Below are 19,919 nucleotides of genomic sequence, written 5' to 3'. Positions count from 1 at the left end.
GCATGTGGCATGAACTGTTGCAGTCCGAGAGCCTCACCACATGGCATCAACATAGTCCGTAGACTTATAGATACTATGTTTTAAGTGCCCGTTCTGCAAGTCACAAAGTGTCAAAGACTTGATAAAACTAAAACTCATAAAGTTGGCAGCCACTTGAGAGACACTGCAGAGCAGGGGACGGAATGATCTGCTACGCCCCCTTCTCTGTCAGAACCCGGAAATAGTTGTGTTTCAAGTTGGGATTAATCCAAACTTAAAGAAGTGCCAATTTGCAGCGACAGCTTTATAGAGCGGCCTTGAAGTTAGTAAAAACAAAAGGAAAACTTTGCAGTGTGGAGAAATCTGAAGAAACGAGTTTCAACTTTAATAATAATAATGCTAATAAAATGGAATTAGTACCACGTACTCTTAATATTTCCCGTTTGAGCCTACAATCACATTTTGCGTTAATATTTTTTCATCACAATTTTCAGGCGAGAAAGTTTCGGTTTTATGGCCAATTTTATGACATTCCCGCTTTTATACATTTTCTTTAGGGAAATTATTGAAAACTGTTTTCATCACATGCAACTTTTTATAATCATAAATCAGAATAGTTTCCTTGACAATGAACCAGTTTTAAACTTTCAAAATTTCACAGCTTCATCAAGATCTAATTTCAGTCTTTAAATTGCAATTTACCACTTTCAGTCAATCAATTTATAATTGTGATGCAGTTTTAAGAGTACTGCAGTTGCTTTCAGTGTTACACAAAAGTTGAGCTATGGCCATGCGGCAGTTGAGATTATCAAATTTATTGCCTATGCAAAGTTTTGGATAAATAGAAATAGAAGTGCAATATTCCTTTGCCGCATTGTGAGTCACGTGGAGCTGCGCAACATCGGTTGAAGCAGCACAACCTAAAGTTGAATTGAATAAATCGCACATAAATCAAATTAATTTCAGGCTGCCAATAATTCGACAACAAAATCGAACCCAAGGTCCGACAGACTGCGACTGCGACTTCGACATTTTGAAGTTGAATTTTTGCATTTTATGTGCCGCAGTAGGCGTCTAATTGTTTTGCATTTTATTGCATTGGAATGTCTATTGTGCTCTCGAAATGGTGGCAAATGTCAAATGTGCACACAATTTAACAATTGAACGCGCCAAGGTGTTTCTAACTGCTTGCCAGGCGCTGTTCCCAGCAGCTTTCACTAAAGACAGTTTGACACAGTTTGACAGTCACTGGTGAGCTGTTTTTGGAACGGGGTAATAGAGGCTGGCCCACAGGCTTATCGCTGTGACGTCTGTCTAGGTTTTTTTTTTTCTTCAGCTGCTTTTTCCTGTGGGCTGCTGCTGCTGCAGAGGGTCGCTCCAGTCTAGACGACGTGGCTGCTTATCAATCGAGTCAAATCTCACAAGGAAATTGCCATAATTTTCAACGAAAAAAAGCAGCGAACAAAAACTAAAATAAAATAAAATAGTAGAAAAAATAAAATAACTAAAAGTCAGCCAACGCACAAGATGACAAACAAAGAGAGCAAGAGCGAGAGACGCACATTTGATTAATGCTTTAAGGAAATGAAATGAATTATGGATTCGAACGATTAAAGCGCGAAATACTTAAGACCCACAGAGAGCATCAAGTCAAAGTCATCAGCATCAGCATCAGTGGAGACAACATGTGTTCACAACTCAAAATGGGGAAACTACTAGAGCTGAGTGTTACGAATATTCGCTTGTCTCATGTGTTGATCAGCTTCTCACACTGTAAGTAAGTAGCTGCCACTTTTTATTCGTAATCCCAGACTGTCAAACTGTTGACAAAATGCGCAATAAACAAGCAAAAAACAAATTTATTGTTCGCAACTGTGTCAGCTTCCAGTGAAAAAATAAAATAAATATGTATAAACAAAAGCCAAAAAAATAAAATATAAATACAGCAAACAAAAAAAAAATGGAATTCTAAATATTCAATGTCAAAACTGGTTGAAAAATAAGGCAGACAAAACAAAAAAATACGCAAACTAATCAAAGTGAAGCTGTCAACTGCATTGCTAAGTAGCTTCGTGTCACTTATTCAAGTCAAAGGCGCCGTTCGTAGGGTCGCCAAGGGGTTGAGGGGGCTTGAGGGGGCGGTGAGCTGGCACACACCCTCAAGGCCTGCTTAACTGTTAACTTTTGCGGGGCTAAAGAAATGTTCTTTTGGAATTTTCATTCTTGAAATAATAACAGAAACATTTCTGATGTGAGTTTTAATCCTAGGCTTAATTATTTTAACACAAATGCGCAAGCTTTGTGCCAAGGCGAGAATTACAATCTTAAAGATTAATAGCAAATTAAGTAGTATAAAAATAGATAAGAATTATTGTCTAACTTTTGTGTTGAGTTCTCAAGTGTTAAATAATAATTAAGACAAAGTGTGTTGAAAATATTTTAAGAATGCAAAAGGGTTTTAAAATTATCTAAAGCTCTACACCGAACAATATTTAATACAATTCTGTTTTATTGTTACAATCGCTGAAATTCGAGTTATGACATATTGGTGTTAATTAATTCTTACGCGGTCAAGCAGCAGCTTCAAGTAGCGTCAAGGTCAGCTGAAGTTGATTGTTAGATTGATAAAATATATAAAGTTGGTCAACATGAGATTGCAGTTCTCGACTTAATTTCAGGCTATTTCATTCGACAATAATATTAGAGAATCAACAAGGTTTCCCAATGGTTCTTCAAAGTTTCGTTTTGAACGTTGTAATCACACTTAACTCTTATGAAGTCATTGGTACCCAAAGCATTTGACAGCTAAAAAAAGACAACACTTGTAAATGCCACAACAACACGCAAGATGAGAGTGTGTGTTGTGAGTGTGTCTGGTTTTTAGTCATTAGAGGCGTCGCTGTTGTATTTGTAGGCTTTTAATTGGGTCGAGTTGTTGTTTCAATTTGGATGCGGACAATTTTTTGGCCCCGTTTTGTGGTGGCTGCTGCTGCTGGAGACTGTTTTTGGAGAAGTGCTCCCTCAGTCGCTCACTTGAAGCTAATGTTCATATAATTATTGAGGTGTGTTCAGATATACTTCTCTATATACTTATTTATTCGTGTCTATAGCGAACATGACATCAGAGCCAAAAAAAATATATTATACTCGTAGTAACAATAAACATTTCGTGCATGTCGTCAGAAGTGTTTTTATCGTTTATTTATAGTTGTATACAATTTTGGGGCTTTAAAGAAAACAAATTTGATTTTCGGTGAGTTCCGCACAACTATTTGGGCTTATCAGAGAACGTTAATCGCTCGTAGAATGTATAATTTAATGCATGTATATTTATTAATATATGCAAAAAGGCAATACGAAAATGTAAACCAAAAGGGCGCGCCAAGCATTTTAGCGACCCAAAGAAAAACAAAAACAATATTTATATATAAAAGATTTTTTATCGCTATTCGAACTGCATTAATTGGGCACGAAACCTGCTGTGTGAGAAGTCGAGTCTTTTCAGTTTTTGTTTTCTTCTCGTTTTTCTGTGAATTTAGCGGGTGGACGTCGAACAACAGTTGAACTCAACCAGTTTTGAGAAGCGGATCGAGCTTAAGATTGAAGGCTGGGCACTTCCTCAAGTGGCCGACGAAGAACAACGAGGAACAACGCACTTGACATATGCGGTCGGAGAATTATAAACAATTGAGTCTAATTTAAGTTTAGAGCTTGCTGTAATAACAACATTAGCTCATGTAACTTGAGCCAAAGAGATTGTGAATATGTGACTTGGGGGAGGACGTAATTTTAAACTCGCAAACTACTTTTAAGTGTAGTTTTCCTAGTACGTCAGCATCGTTGGAAGCAGGGATTGTCCATTACGTATATGGCATACAAGTTTATACTATATTTACTGTATGTATATAGCTCACTTTAATGCATTTAATTAAAGGCCAACCCATTGTGCAAGATGCTTGCATGCAATTCAATTGCGTCTGCTGTAAATGTATCTTAAGGATTGCAAATGGGGGTAATAAAATATGTTATACTGAAATATTAGCTGCACGAGGTCTCGACAGCAACAAATAGCTTAAATAGCTTCTAATTTAAGCGATCGTCTGGAGAATAAATGTTGTTGTGTAACGCAGCTAAATAAAACGAAATATCAGATGAAATATTAGATGTGTCTAGAGACGTGTGGGAATTAATGCAATTTTCAAAAATATTTGACTCTATGCAAATGATATTGGTAAACCATATTTTAACACAGGTTTTTTGACCTAATGCAATCTCAAAATCAGTAGACATATTAATAGCCATCGAGCCGCTTTCAAGATCAACTCTTTAGGCGTCAAGATAGATGCTTGATTAACTGTAGTAAGATACTAAAATACATGAGAAATGGAGTTCAGAGGAAGCAAATCAGACGAGGTGCAAGTTATCAGCACATACATCAATCTGTCAGACACTGTTAATCGTGTAGAAAGCATCTATCGAGTGCCAAAAAGAAACAAGAAAATGAAGTAAGCTTCGCTTTCGTTTGGGGCATAAACATAAATTTGCATATCGCATGTCGAGTTGCTACTGGTCAAACTTCTGAGTAAGACAAAAGCCAATTCAAGAAATCTAATCAAATCGACACGAATCCAAAACGGAATCAAATCAAATCGTATCGAATCGCAGTCTGTACACAAATCACGTCAACAAACAATTTATCAACGAGCCTGCGATTGAGTTTAAGTTTCAGTCTCAGTCTCAGTGTGAAGGTGCAACCCGGGGGCAGACAACAGACAGTTGCGTAGCTTGAATACTTATTGTAAGATAATGAATGCAACTCGACAGTGATGTGCTTGCATGGCTGATAAGTCGAGTCAGTCAGAGTGAAGTCACATATGATAAAAGAACGTAGTTTGCTTGCGGGTTCCACTTGAGTTGCGGTAATTACAACTCCCCAGCCAGACACCCGCATCTCCCCTTCCCCTTCGTCAATTGTGCGTCCACTTGATGGAGAACACAAACAACGAAATTCAAAATTATTATATGTATCCAAATATATTGTATGCTAGTTGCACAGACACACATACAGATGATGATGATTCGTTGTTGGCCTGACAACAGCCCCATTGCCCATTGACCGAGCGTCTGACAAACTCTCAACGGGCTGTCAGGCAACAATCACTCGTATCTTGTGCATGTTGCATGCAACATTGCCTTGCCACTGCTCCCCTCTCTCTCTCGCTCCCGCTCTCGCCACGCTTCTGTTGATTATGCTGATGAGTTTTTGGGTCGCTCTTCGTCTGTCTGACTGTCATTCCACTCGTAGTATTATCAGCAGCCCCATCTTGCAACGTGGGCAATAATAATAATGAAAAACTTTTTTTCTCCTTTTCTCCTTCAATGTTTTCCTCTTTTTTTTATGTTTTTCTCATTTTTTCGGGTATGCATTTCGGGTAAGTGCTTAGCCTGGCCATGGGGTTAAGGGGTCGGACTCTGTTTATGTTTCTTTAACATGCGCGCGTTGCATTGGACGGTGGCACTAATAGCAAGACAATAACAATAACAGCGACGACATCAACAAAACAACAGACAGGCAAAGGCAGCCGGCAGCTGGTGCCAGGATTAAGGTGACAACAAGAGACGGCATTGCAAACAGCATTGAACGCGTTTATAGCGAATTTTCAGACCGATGAAAAGAATTTCAAAGGATGACCTTAATTAGAAAAGTGACATAATAATGATCATTTAAATAGCTGTACAACAAAAGGATTTACTTTAATTAGTAATACGTTTATAAATCAAAATGTTCAACTTCATAAACCGAAATGAATATTAAATGAATTATTCAAAAATAATTTGACAACAATTTTAGCTTTAAACTTCAAAATTATTATATCATTTAACTGGTATAAGCATTAGAGAAGTATACTTAAAATAAATATCAATTTCAATCAACTCATTAGGTACTATAAATGTATTATGAAATAGTGGAGTATATGCAAAGACAAAGTGAAATTCACAAAATTAAATATGTGCTTTACATACGATATAAAATATAACACTAAAATCGACATAAGATACTTTTTTCTCACGAAAGTAATCATCAATAATTTGCTAACGCCAAGGCGAATGAATTTAAATTAGAAGATTGTTGATCAATTTCCCAAGTGCACGCTTTAGACATAATGTCGTGAATTAATCAACGACAAACTCGAGCATCAGAAGAAGCAGATAAAGAGGCTCGAGCAGATAATGTGGTATAATAATAATTAAATTTTTGTGGAGTCTTCTAGAGAAACAGAACCACTAAATGGAAGACGTGTAGATAAGAGAGTAAAAAGGGCTCTGCGGCTGCGACTCCGAACCAACGATTCCTAGAACTGCGGCTCAGCTCACGATGAAATGAGGTTCCATTTAAGTGGCAACTCCTCTTGATCTCAGTGTCTTGTCAAACTGCACGAATAGTGATTAGAATAACGAGTGAAAGAGAGCAGAGCTGTAATCAGAGTCCAACAAGAACTTGCAACACTATCACAAATATTAGTTGCAGCTGATTAATGATTCCCATTGCTGGGCGCAACCTTTTGAGGCATCTGCAATCAGCTCCGTCAACTCAAGTCTCGACACAGGCCGAGCCCTTTTTTTAAAAGGTGCGACTCGATCGCATTCTTAGGCCACGATAAAGATGACAAAGCCGCAGATAATGACTGTTTATTGAGTGCCAAAGTGCAGCGACGGCTGCAACATGCTACCGCTGTGGCAGCTGAGAGAGCTGTGGCAGATGGCAACATGTTGCATGCTCGCTGCGCACAGAGACCAATTAGTCAACCTTACAAGGTGCAAGCTAGACACAAATGCTAACCTTGAGTTGTCCATACGGCTAATTAATGTAATGCAATGCAACAAGGGAGCAACTCAAACGGGTTGCAACTTTAATGCAATTATTTTATCAGTCTCTTTCTCTTGAGAAGACGTCTCCAGGGTCGTATTATTAACTAGGCCGGTACTTAAGATATTATTTAAAGTAGTCCGTAAATTAATTTATTCACTTTCTGTTGGTCAATAAATTACCATGTGCGAATGAGCGTTTCTTCTTTTTAAAATTATATCAATTATTATTTAATTACTCTTAATTATTTGTATATTTCTTTTATCTTTCTAAACTACAATCATAGCCTGCCCATCCTTTCAGATATTCTTTAATGCAATCGGTAAATTTATTTATTTACTTTCTGTTAGCAAAGAAAGTCAATGAACTGTCTTGTTACACATTCGTTTGTTCTTTTCAAAATGATATCAATTATTACTTAATTAAAGTCATAATTATTTCCATATTTCTTTCTTTCTTCTTTCACAACTTTACCCATACTTAGCGCCGTTTTTCCCACATCAATTGGTTTTCTTTTATGATTTTCTTTTCTTTCTCTTAACCAATTTCCTGCTGCTAATTAACATTTTGTGTACCCAAAAAAAAAGAATATGTTATTCGCCCGTCTGTCGCCGCCTTTCCGTCAATTAAACACACAATCCAAGACAACACTCAGACAGTTTCCCAAGCTGTGCGACGACAACCCTTTTGCATAACAGGTAGACGACAACCCTAAGCACGCCAGCCATGCGCTTTAGTTTTGTCAATTTTTACGGGTCATTAGCCTTGGGTAGAACAGTAGCTGAGAGCTCGGGTCTGGGATAGAATATCGAATGGGTCGCTCTTTTTATTTGGGAAAACAATGAAGAGTCATAAAATTGTGCCTATTAATTAAGCAAGCGCCGTGTCGCTTCGTGTAGTATTTAGTGCTCTTTATTTTCAGCTATTTTTTTTTATCGAAAAGATGTGTGTTGAAGGTGTTGGGTAGACGCTGCTCTCATGTTGGCACCGATGTTGGGACTGCACAAATATTTACATGGCATTTACATGGCGGACAAACACTGGAAATGCAAAACACTCTGCAGCTGCCGGAGCAGACAGTTTGGCTCCGTTTCGTTTGACGGATCAAACAGGGAAAGGGAAACGATGGTGAACTACATCAATCGACTTAACTTCAAGCAGTTGACATGCATGTTTATACCCTGTAACCAATCCAATTGTGGGCTGCTGACTATAAACTTTGTGTTAAATTTACGAAAACACCAAATAACAAAGTGAAGAAACCAAAATATATTATGAATATAAATTACAGGGTGGGTTTTTGAAAACCAAAAGTATGAAATCAGTATATCAGTATATCTTTTTGAACTAAGTTAAATAAACGCAACAATTCAATATTTGAATACGTTTATTAAACTGATATTCCCATGTGCTCAGTTCAACCTATTTTCCCATTTAATACTATCGAAAGCAGCAATTGGACTTACAGGGTATATCTTAGTCAGCTTTGCTATCCGCTGGTCTATTTACTTTATCTCTGTAGCCTGTACCAATGGCAAACAAAATGCCAGCAAACACAAGCTGACAGAGTCGGAGCAATGACACAGTCGAGAAAGTCAATCAATGGAAATTGTTTTGGAAAAAATTCAAGCAAAAATAAAGAGAGAAAAAACTGCGGCTCGCTTTAAAGGAAGCAAAAATCTGAAGTGCAATTGATTTAAATGTCAGTTTGTTTACAACCAACTATAAAGTGCCGAGATTTTAGGATGTAGATGTGAATGCAAAGGTCTATAAGGAAATCGAGTCGAAACGCAGCGTTTTAACACGCCTTATAAATGGAGAAAATGGATTACGTCGGCAGTTCAAACGAAATACAAATCATAAGAAAATCTTTGCAAAAACTTCAAAGTTAACGCCTGCATATATTAAAAATACATATTCATTTTGCGCTGGTAAATGACAATTTTCATTAGCTGCGCCTGCAAATTTTCCATGCTGCGAAAAGCGAAAATCAATCTTCATCAGGTCTTGCGCCACAAACACACACTCATACACATACACACAAATACATTATCGCGACTGCGGCATAATTAATTGCAATATTTTTTCAATTAAAATACTTGAGTTAAAGCGCCGTTGCTCACGTTGAACTTTGCAGTTCAAACACATTATTATAAGCCGAAGACAACGGCGCAAAAAATGCTCATAAATTTCATTTTTTTTGAGCGGAGGGAGAGCGGGGAAGAGTGTCCCCTCTTGGCTGCTGGAATTCCCGAGGCGCCAAACTCTAATAAGAATTTATTACAAAGAAGGAGAAAAAAAAGAGAGAAGTTGAGCCACAGGATGCGAGGGTGACGCTGAGAACTTCCAAAATTTCATTTAATTGATCGCACGCAACACACGCAAAGTCGCGAGATGAATCGAAGTGAAGCGGTTCCGGGGAGGGTGACACTATAGTATACTAATGCCACCTCCGTTAGACATAAGAGGAACTCTCTCACACATACACAGCTGCCACATGTGAGTGTCCGGATGAGGGTGACAGCGAGGGTGCCGGGGAATTTTGTTTTGGATTGAATGCTGTGAATGCTGCCAACATTGCCATGTGTACAGTCGAGACCTAATTTGATTATTTTTTCTTCTGTATTTTTTTTTTCGGGATTTGTTTCTGTTTGCTTGTGATATATTGGCCTGTCACGGGCTTTGCGCTGCCATTAGCGAAAAAATAACGCAAAGATACAAAGCACAACAAAATGGCAAATGCAGCCGAACACAAATGGGATCTTTGAGTTCAGGTATCCATCAAGCAACTAAACAAACTCCACAAACAAAGTAGAACTTTTCGTTTTGGACATGCGAGAGGAAAGTATATACAACTTTACATTGTTGCAAGTATAATGCAGGAGACAGAAATGTAATAAAGATACAATACAAGATAGAGGATGACAGCGAACATAATTATAACAGAAGGTAGAGCAAAGATATTATCTTTATTACTGCTAGTCGAGTACTAAGTTCTTAGAACCCCGTTTAAAGCCTCAGCCACTGGCTCGATTTTATATATTGATGCAGCAATTCTGAACAATTCACGTAGCTCATTTCGACATGCACCATTAAACAATTTGGCATTGTTGTTACCAGACTCCCTCTCTGATTGTCTGCTTAATTTGTTGCTGTTTGATGAGAAACAATAACTGCGTTTCAGTATGACAATAAGCAAGTCTCGTTTCGGTTTCAGTTTCGGTTTCCCTCAACTCGACTCATATGGTAGCTGATGTTGCAGATTTTCCTCTATATACATTTTGTTTTCGTATTGTTGTCTGCTGATTGTGCAACTTTAGTCGAGTCACTGTCGAGAGACACTCCTGATATTGGGCGATATTGTAGATAGGGTTTTTAACTGCTAACTGTTGGCAATGAGCACGCTTTGGAGTTTTTTGGGCGGGACAATGTAGGGTTTTTTATCGTTATGATTGGATCACTCTTTGGCTGGCACACTTTGTTTTTGTTTGTTTTCAGCTTCCGCATCACAAATGTTGCTGCAACATTGTGTTTGTTTATTTGCTTAAATTTCTTTATCATTTTATCTTGCGGCTAATTTAAACAGTTGTATGCAATTTCATTTGTTATCTTTTTGTGTCACACAAACTCAACACCAAACAGATAATTTGTTTGGCTTTTGTATTTCATTTTGTTTTACTTTGCGCTGCTTTGCTAGTTTGTTAACTGACCAGCTGAACTTTACTCTGCTTGGAGAACTCGTAGAACTCAGCGACCGGTTTGCCATTTAATATGTATTTATTTTGCTTTAATTTTGTTGCTATTTTTTGTATTCCTTTTCTTTTTTGTGCTTCGCTTATCGCACGTTTATAGGCCCTAGGCTTATATTTGTATTTATTTATAGATTTTAAAGCTTTTCAGCACACAACAAAAATATGCTCAATGAACCTTTCTTTAAATTACAATTCACGCAACACTTCGCTTTACACACACACTCCAGTAATCAGTTAAACAAATAAACAACAAACACGATCACGTAGCCTGTGCGCTTCTCACGTTTAACGTACTGCAAGATACTCGGCGCACTCAAGAAAAAGATACTAGACACAAAAGCAACGACGCGCAGCACGTCCGCTTTCCTAAGCAGTTCGCGTTATACTAACAACATGTTGTCAAAGATCAGTTGAGAGCGCGAGAGCACAAAATCGCCTCTTCGAGAGAGCGCTGAGCGCGACTTTAGTTGTGTGCAGTGAGAGCGAGCGAGCGAGACTGCGAGTTGCTGGCGATCAGCAACATGTGTAGCACTTTATCAACATGTTGCTGCCCACGAAGAATGTTGACTGCCTAGCCGATTGCCAAATGTTGCCAAACGCTGTGCGTACGTTGCGATGTCTGCCGCATCGAATGCGGAACTGAATATGACACACTCGACTCCCAAATCCTTTGGCAGCCAAACACATCAAGCGTCCTGCTGCGCCGCAGCAGCATCTGCGGTCGGCGTCGCCGTCAACGTCAGCAGCGGCGGCTCGGCGGCGGCGACAAAACAAATAACAGCATCAAAACGGCAAAAACAGTAATCGAGGAGGGTGGTGCGGAGAGAGGGGAATAAAAATTGAAACAAAATTGTGCAGACTCATGTGACAGCAAGGATACGCTATAATTGTGCAAATTATTTAAATTATACAGCAAATATGAGAGCACACACAAAAGATGTAATACAAAGGCAATGGGAATAATCCCTATGAATTTAATTCATTTGTATGAATACAGAAACGATTGTAATACTCTACCACATAAAATTGTATACTCTAACGAAAATATACATTCAGAAAATTTCTTAGAATACGTCATATTTTTCAGATACACTTCTTTATTAGGTTGGAAAATAAAAATATTAAAACTACTAAAGTTTTAATGTTCTCTTTCTAAATAGATTAGATTTAATTTAATTCATTTAGTTCAATCGGAAAATAGATTAAAAGATTAATATTTATATATCTGATACCAAAATAATAAAAACAATAAGATCAAATACAAAATGTCTTTTTAAAATAATGTCATTATTTTTTTAGTTTATATAGATTATTTTAAATGCTCTGCAACTTTCAAATATTGGAAAATATAACCTTCAAAAAAGAACAAGACTCTTCTTCTTCATAATGTATAGTTTATCTCATTGGAATCGCATAACCCAATGCCCTACAGGGCATCACAAGGGTTGTCTAGCTCAGTCTGCGAGGACAGTGTTGCCACAGGAGCCACGCCGCAGACATCAGACTGGGGCGAGCAGCTGGCGCCAAAGCGGCGGCTCTGTCGACATCGCTGTCGCCGTCGCTGCTGCCGTCGCCGTTGGCGGCGTCATCACCGTTACCGCTGCCAGCGTCGTCTGCCCCATCGACTTGCTTTTTATTTAGATGTTGGCAAAACTATTCAGCGTAGAGAAAAAATTACAGACGCAGCTTCCTGTGTGTGTAAAGGACGAAAATGAAGTTGCGCAGTAAAGAGCTAGCGGAGGGGGCGAAGAAGTGAAAAAATTGTGCAAATTTGTGTTTTGTAGTTAGTCGAAGCACCCCAGGATAGAGTATAGCGGGTATTGGGCGCTGCAGTCACACACTTTGTGTGCTGGCATCATTTATTTTTAGCGCGAGACGCTGCGGCGCCAACGCCAGCGACAACAAAGTCCAAACCGAAAAATCGCGATTAAGGGGCAAAAGAAAAGGGGAGACTCGCCACTAGACATTGCATGTATTCAAGGGGGACGAGTGGGGGGAAAGTGCGGCATAATAAAGTTGTAAAAACTTTCGGGGTTTGTTTAACGAGTGTGATTGCTGGCATAGCGAATGGAAGAGGGAGTTCAAAAATGATTGATTATGTCAAATTGAGACGCCATTGGCCATTGGCTTTATGGAAATTGAAGGGGCAGGAGTAGGGGGAATTGGGGACCTCAACTTGGCCTCGACATTTGCCAAGGCAAGCAAAGCAGTTGGCAGCCAAAAAAATTTATGAGCATATGTACGAGTATTTTTTGCATTTACTCGACTCCGACTTATGGCTTTGCCATTTTTGCCAACTCATGTGAAATGCGTGGGGAGCGTTTGGGATTGGGGACACTCTGAGCGCACTCAGAGTGGAGCTCTGGAAGTCATTGACTGGCATAAGTCGAGCGTTTTAGTGGACTTATTGGCATGGATATCCACGATGATTCTATATGGGTTATTAGCAATGGAAGCAATTTATTTCTGTTGCCACAAATCCATCGAGGATTATGAGAAGAGAATTAAGATTTAGAAATTCAAGTCTGAGCTCACATGATTTGAGATTTGTCAAATATTTTGAGAAAACTGTTTTATTAGCACATTCTTTAATATTTGTAATCATAAAAAGCAATTGATTTCTGTTGCAAAAAAATAGCTTTAAGTTTGAAGTATCGACAGAAAATTCGTCTTGGAATCTATCTTATTCTTTCAAAAAAATAAACCAACGATTAAGTAATTGAAAATCACAAAGACTTTAAATGATTGAGTAAAATTGTCTCTGGTAATCTTAGAAAATTTTTGTACATACCAATTCTTAAATAAATGAAATAGAGAGAGCATAAAAAAGCACTTACCTAGAAATAGAAAAGAAACAAGCAAATAGTTAATATTAATAATATTAATAGAAACAATAGCACAGTTGAAGCGCCACAAAAAAGGCTTAACAAATTTATGGTTTATCCGCCCCATTTAAAGCATAGCAACAATTGTTCAACTGTCACTTGAGTGCTCTGGCAATTTCAGCAGTTTGCACATTTAAAGTCCATTTAAACTATTTGTACAGCAAAGAATTTAACGACGAGTCTCCAGAACACATTCGCATTCTTCTATGTTTGAATCTTGCCTCCCTCGACTCTTCCTCAACAAGTTTCAAGTGGCACAAATATTGACAAGCGAATTGTCTTTAATCCCAAATCAATTAAAGCGAAGAACTTAAAACGTTTTTTGTTATCTCGCTTCTGTAACCCGCTGCCCCTTTGTCACCCACTCTACTCCGTGCCCCATTTTCCCCTTTGCCTCCTCTTGGTAATGTTTGCGAATCATCTGCTTTTGCTCAGTGGATTTGACGCTTGTGGCGATCTTCTTATAAATAGTTATGATTATTATGCGAGGAGGGGGGATAAGGTGGTATCTCTATCACGCTTCTAATGCTCTTATGTGTGTCTGTTTTTGTTTGTGTGTGTGACCATCGGTCAGCTGGGTCAATTTGGAGTGCGTGATAAATGGGCGCGTTGCGTGGCTCGAGACTTGCCACAGTGTTTGTGCTGTGCCTTGAATTGTGGTTGGGCCTCGCCTCTGGGGTTGTCTAGTGGTGCCTCGTGCTATGTTGTTGTTGTTGTTGTGGTGTTGCCGCTGTTGTTATTATTGCTGTGCTTTAATATTTATGGTCAGTGATAAGATTGCCCAATTGAGGTCTCTGTATTTGCTGTTGTTGCCAGAGAGGCAAAAGCTGTTTAAAGTTGATGTAGGTTGGAAGTTTCATAAGCTTCTTTATGTTTCTGATTTTTATTTTCTTTTGCCCTCTTCGTTTTAGCAAGAGAGTACATTAGCGGCTACCATAAAGCTTAGCCTGATAGGTGGCTAGAAATATGGACACAGAAAGAGAGAGAGAGAGAGAGAGAGAGTGAAATGTTGTTGTTGCCAAGAGTTTTGGCATATCTTGAAAATTAAGCGAAATGTGAAGTTGGGATAAGATGGCTAAGAAAACTATCTTAAAGTTCAGAGCTTCAAAAGCTTTGTTTCGAGGTAGTTCATAAGGATTAAAAGGGAAGAAAACAACACGCTTTGAAAGAAGTTGTGAGTTTACTCTAATTAAAATAAGAATTAATAAGAAAGAATTAAAGCATAAGAGCTGTTTAAAATGAGAGTTTAAAGATATATTTTACAAAGGGGTTCTATAGTTTTACAATATAAATAGTCTCTGCTTAAGTGTCTTTCAAAATAAAAGCCAATTTAAGAGAGATGTTTTATAAATATATCTGTTGTAGCTTATATGGCATTATGTCTATTAAAACTATTGAAACTTGTTTAAATTTGGACAGATTTTAAGAAACTTTTTCCTCAATTCTTCAACAGTCATAATAAATGGTGCTACAATTTACAATTTACCAAAATATATGTATGTGCGCAATTTAAATGGGAAAATTTCAATGGACGTGTTATCTTGTTGTCATTCGTCTTTAGCTGAGAAGTTGTGTTCAACTCGTTTCTGCATTTTTTTTATTGTTACTACATTTCCCTCAACACACATTGCAAACAATTCGAAAAGTTTAAGAACTGCATCTGGCAGTCAGGGGACACAATTTGAAAAACTGATAAAACGAACTCAACTCAACTCAACTAACATAAATGGCAGCGAGGGGATTGGGGATTGGCAATGAAAGAAATGGGGGAAAATACTTGTATAGGGTTTGAGGACTGTGCCTCACTTTTGCTGCTTTTGTGCGACCGCAAAGTGAAATTGCTCGACGTCTGTCAATAAAAAAGCCAATAGCAAATAATATGCCGCAAAACTGCTGACAAAGCGACGAGATGGGGCAAGCGAGGGCAGAGCAAGAGATGCATAGAGATAGATGCCACGGATTGGCATTTATGATGTTATTACTCATAGCTGAAATTAATTAAGCGCCAGACTCAATCCACTCTCTCAGGCTCAGCTTGGGCCGGAAGGCCAAATTGGCGGCAAAAATGGAAAATGGCAAATGGTGAGGGAAAGCGTCGAATGGGCAATTAAAAAACTTTTCAAATACAAACATAAAGTGGGCGCGGCTCTGCCACTGAACACAATCATTTTTCTCCGGCATTGTCTCTCTCTTCAAGAATCGTTTTGTTTGCAAAAGTTGAAATTGTGCAACATTTAAAGTTGCTGGAGAGTTAACGGCTGCAATTGGCCAAGTTTATGACGTTCGTTTGCCACGCCCAGCTATCAAAGCGATGGCTTAATTAAATAGCACAAAACATAGTTGCTGTTATCATTTTTATTGTTGTGAAAATTAAACGCAAACTTTTTTATTTGTGATGATAATTTGAGAACTCACAGAGAGACAATAAAGTGGTTTTAAAGCAAAATGTACAAAATTAATATTAGTATTCTGAAAAAGTTGAAAAATTTATGACATAAAAAGGCTCAAGCTACTTTCTCTATAATTATGCAAAACATTTTAAATTTTAAAATTTCTTCATTTATACATTTAAAATAAGATGTAATTAAATGTTGGTCCAAGTATTTCTCAATATATATTATTTTGTTTTGTTTAATGTTAAGGCAAATGGAAATTAACGAAATGTTTCTTTCATGCTTGATTTGAATTGGAAATAAATATTTTTCTTAAATATTTTTCTTTGTTCTCGTAGTTTTCATGTTTAAGACTTATTTTTTAGATCATCTGCTTGACTGTCCCATCTAATGACATTAATTATTTTAATCTGTATTTGTAAAGAATAAATACTAGTCTAAGAACCCATTCAATTTAATCCCAAAGCATTTCTTTATTCATTTCATTAATGATTTTCCTAAAGCAGACTTCACTTAGGGTCACCTGCTCGACTGGCTCGACTAATGATCGCAATTTATAAACTTTCTAAGACTTCAGTGTAATTGTAGAACATGTAACTGCAGTTTGAGGCCACCAGAGACGACCCATTTGCAGCTACCTACATGAATTCCAAGCAAAGACATCTTTCTGCAGTGGCCATAATGACCCCGCCCACTTCACACACACATACGTACTCCCCCTCCCAGTTTCCTTGAGGAACCAAAACGGGAACTCACTCAATGCCATAATAATAATAATAATGGCAGCAAATGCGAATGCTGCCAGACATAACTTCATTGCAATTATTCTTGTTCTCGTATTTCAGACTTTTGTCTAAGACAAGACGCATTGCATTGCACTTTTATGGCAGCTGCTTAGCGAGTGACAGAGTGAGAGCTAGAGAGAGAGGGAGGTAGAGAAAGAGAGGGTCAGTGGAGTTGCCACAGCAAAGTTTATTATTATTGTTCGTCTGGTTGAAATGACATTTTTCACGCTTGACTCGCTGCGGAAATTGGTAAAAGTTGTTACAAACTTTCGAGCTGTTTAAAGCTCACTTAAAACCATTTGATGATGGCCAAGATGGAGACGAGGGTTAACTCATCGAATCCATCAAATGGCAATTTACACGTACGCCTTGACCTTGAGTTGCGACAGATTTATGGTTGTCTGGCGAAATGTTTAATAGTATACGTTTAGTATATATATATATGTTTTTGTATGTCTGTCTGCCTGGCCTCGATAAATTTCGAGAAAGGTGTTGTATGTGTGTGTGGGAGGTGGGGAACCCATAAAATATTTTATAGCATTACAAGACGTTAAATAAGAAAGAGAAAGAAAGAAGAAATCCGAAGAAATAAGAAATTGCTGCTGTCTGGCTGCCCAGACTTAAAAATGCAATTTAAAGTTTATTTTATACACTCGTGCGTCTCCATATGATGAACATTGTTGACGAGTTATTTGATAGATATGCACAGAGGCAACAATAAAATCAACTTGCGCTCACATGCAGACAATTTTCTGCATGGAACAAGCTCCTCCAAGCTCCGCCTGAAAGTAGGCAAAACTTTTGACTCCCGTTTGGAGTACATCTGTCTCGACTGCCACGGAAGTTTATCAGACTTTTGCGTGACTTTTGTTGACAACTTGAGCTCCAAAGAATAGTTAAGAGGAGTGGCGAGGAAATACTTATGACTGAAGGCAACTTAGCGTAAAAGTTGCTCACAGCTTTGACAAAAATGCGACATGACTGGGAGCCCGATAAGCGAGAACTCAACGAATTCCAGAACACGACGACGGTGACGACGACAGTTACAGCATCCGATAAGGTAAATAACTCAGTGGTTATCGAAGGGGGAAGCGAGGGAATGTCGGACTTGGAGTTATGCTGCAGCAATTTAAAGCTTTACAGCAGCCGCAACATTGTTACCGGGCTATTTCCTTGTATTTTTACGTTGGCAATTGCATTCTTGAGCAGCGTGCCCCAAAAGTAGTCAATGGAATTGCGCAAAATGCTGCAACAGCTGCCCCAGAGTGTTGCAGCCTTTTTTGCGGCAGCAACTAAATGATTCCCCTGGCAGTTGGCCAAACTTTCTTGCACTGATGTTCAAATGTGTTATACACCTTGTTGAGAGACAAGTTCGTTTAAGTTACGCAAATTACTCGGCAAAAAGCAGGTATATCTTTTAGTTATGCATCTGAATTATGCATTTCATTAAGAGAGGATCCATAAATCAGATTTAATCGTCAAGTTGTGTAAAGGTTTGAAGGTAAAATTGTTGTGTGTAAAGTGGATTCTTGAGATATGCAGTTAAGAAACAAATCTTTAAGCTATGCAAGTGATTTAGCAATATCTTATTCAAATGATCTAACCATAAGGATGTGGTTATTTTGAATTAAATTTTACATAGTAAATGGGAATGATTTAGATATGTTCTGTCCAACTATGCAAATTGTACAGTTTAGAAATCCTATCATCAAGTCTTGTAGAAGACATTTTAAAAATTCGCGATAGTTCAGCGTTGCAAAATTATAATGTTATTTAAGTTTTGCGGACATATTAAAGGATCAATTTGTGATATTTAAACGTATTGTTAATATCACTTTTGTTTAGTTTCATTTATACAGATTAACAAAAAGATATCTTTCTATTAAATAAAGCTGCATTTAAAAATATTGAACTTTTTTGTTGTTAACTAAATGGAAATATATATTATATATTTTTTGATCATTGGTATATCTCTAAGCAAAGCTGAGTAACCTTAAAGAACTTTTCTATTATTTAGCTGTCAATACACCTTCTTAAGATGCCATTTTGTGTTACTTGCCATTGTTCAACCTTATCCCCACAAGCAAAGTAGCAAACATAGTGAGTAACTTTTGCATCTTCTATGCGCCAGACTTATCAATAGATTACAACAGAGTTGCCCGACTGAATGCACTCAAATGGCATGCAGTGCTCGGAAATTTGACAGCAATTGTGAGTTATGCGGATGAGTACTTACATTTGTTGACAGCTGGCTGCTCAGGCTGAGCACCTGTTCACGAGCATCCTGCAGTTCTCGCTTCAGTCTGCGTATCTCATGCGCCTGTCGCTCCTCCGCCGAACCGTACAACGAGCTGCCGCCCGACAGCAGTGATGCAGCGCTGCCATGTACTGAAAAGTGGAAAATATGTTAGAGAAGACAACGCATTTAATTCAGCTAACTATGACTCACCTTCATCATTCTTCTTGGGATATGTTAGACGATGCGAGGCGGTAATGCTGTTGTTGCCACCTCCGCCAGCGCCTCCATGAGCCGCTGCCAATGCGGCAGCCGCAGGCACTGTGCCGTGTGTGGGCGATAATGCTGAGGCAGCAGCTGCTCCGAAAGGTCCGCGATTGAGGGGCGTGGGCGATGTGGGCTGACTCCAGGCCACGGCAGACACATTGCCGGCCACATTACCCTGAGCCTGGGCAGCTTGAGCTTGAGCCTGAGCAACAGCGGCTGCCATTTGGGCGCTGAGCACACCATTTGTGCCCACGGGCAGACAGTAATATGGCTCGATTTCCACATCGCCGCCACGGCTCAGCATTGAGGGATACATTTTCTCTGATTTGGTGGATCTGTGAGTGATTGAAGCGAAACGGAAAATGTCAGCAAATGTGATCAAGTTTATGTGTCGCCAATTCGCCATTATGATTGTGCGTAAATAAGAAAACTTTATTGAACTTAAATTACATATTTAAATGAATGAGTGCTGAGTATGAATATTCCCCTTTTTATTACGTACACATAATTGATATGAATCCCGTAATTTATTTATTAAATTCAGATAACGGAAATGAAAAACATATTTCACAAGCAAACTCCTTCTTAACAATTAAATGAATGTAAAGAAGTTGTAAATGTAATGATTAAAAACGCATTTAAAAGTGGTTTATGCACATGAAATGCCCTTAATGAAAATATGCTTTTATCCGCGTAAAGCAGCAATAAATTAATTGATTGGCATTTGCGTATTAATTATGCAACTCGTGAATAA

At 38.3% G+C, this 19,919-nt stretch overlaps 1 protein-coding gene across 13 annotated transcripts in view; it reads right to left on the bottom strand.

The window, feature by feature from the left end:
* LOC132783620 (protein sickie) overlaps positions 1 to 19,919 on the bottom strand; it is a 213,243-nt gene that overhangs the window by 19,825 nt on the left and 173,499 nt on the right. For 10 of the 13 annotated variants that reach the window (XM_060788905.1, XM_060788903.1, XM_060788909.1 and 7 more), the window contains 2 exons: positions 19,112 to 19,500; positions 18,899 to 19,050 (listed from right to left, as the gene is read on the bottom strand). In XM_060788905.1, the coding sequence (XP_060644888.1) occupies positions 18,899 to 19,050; positions 19,112 to 19,500 (541 nt within the window). Of the gene's footprint in view, positions 1 to 10,557; positions 10,980 to 18,898; positions 19,051 to 19,111; positions 19,501 to 19,919 lie in introns of those variants that run through there. The other 3 variants (XM_060788910.1, XM_060788911.1, XM_060788913.1) reach the window with 3 other exon arrangements.

The sequence above is a fragment of the Drosophila nasuta genome, chromosome 2L (genome assembly GCF_023558535.2).
Source record: "Drosophila nasuta strain 15112-1781.00 chromosome 2L, ASM2355853v1, whole genome shotgun sequence".
Taxonomy (NCBI): domain Eukaryota; kingdom Metazoa; phylum Arthropoda; class Insecta; order Diptera; family Drosophilidae; genus Drosophila; species Drosophila nasuta.
Note: the sequence above shows the minus strand (reverse complement) of the source record. Positions and strands in the feature narration are given on the sequence as shown.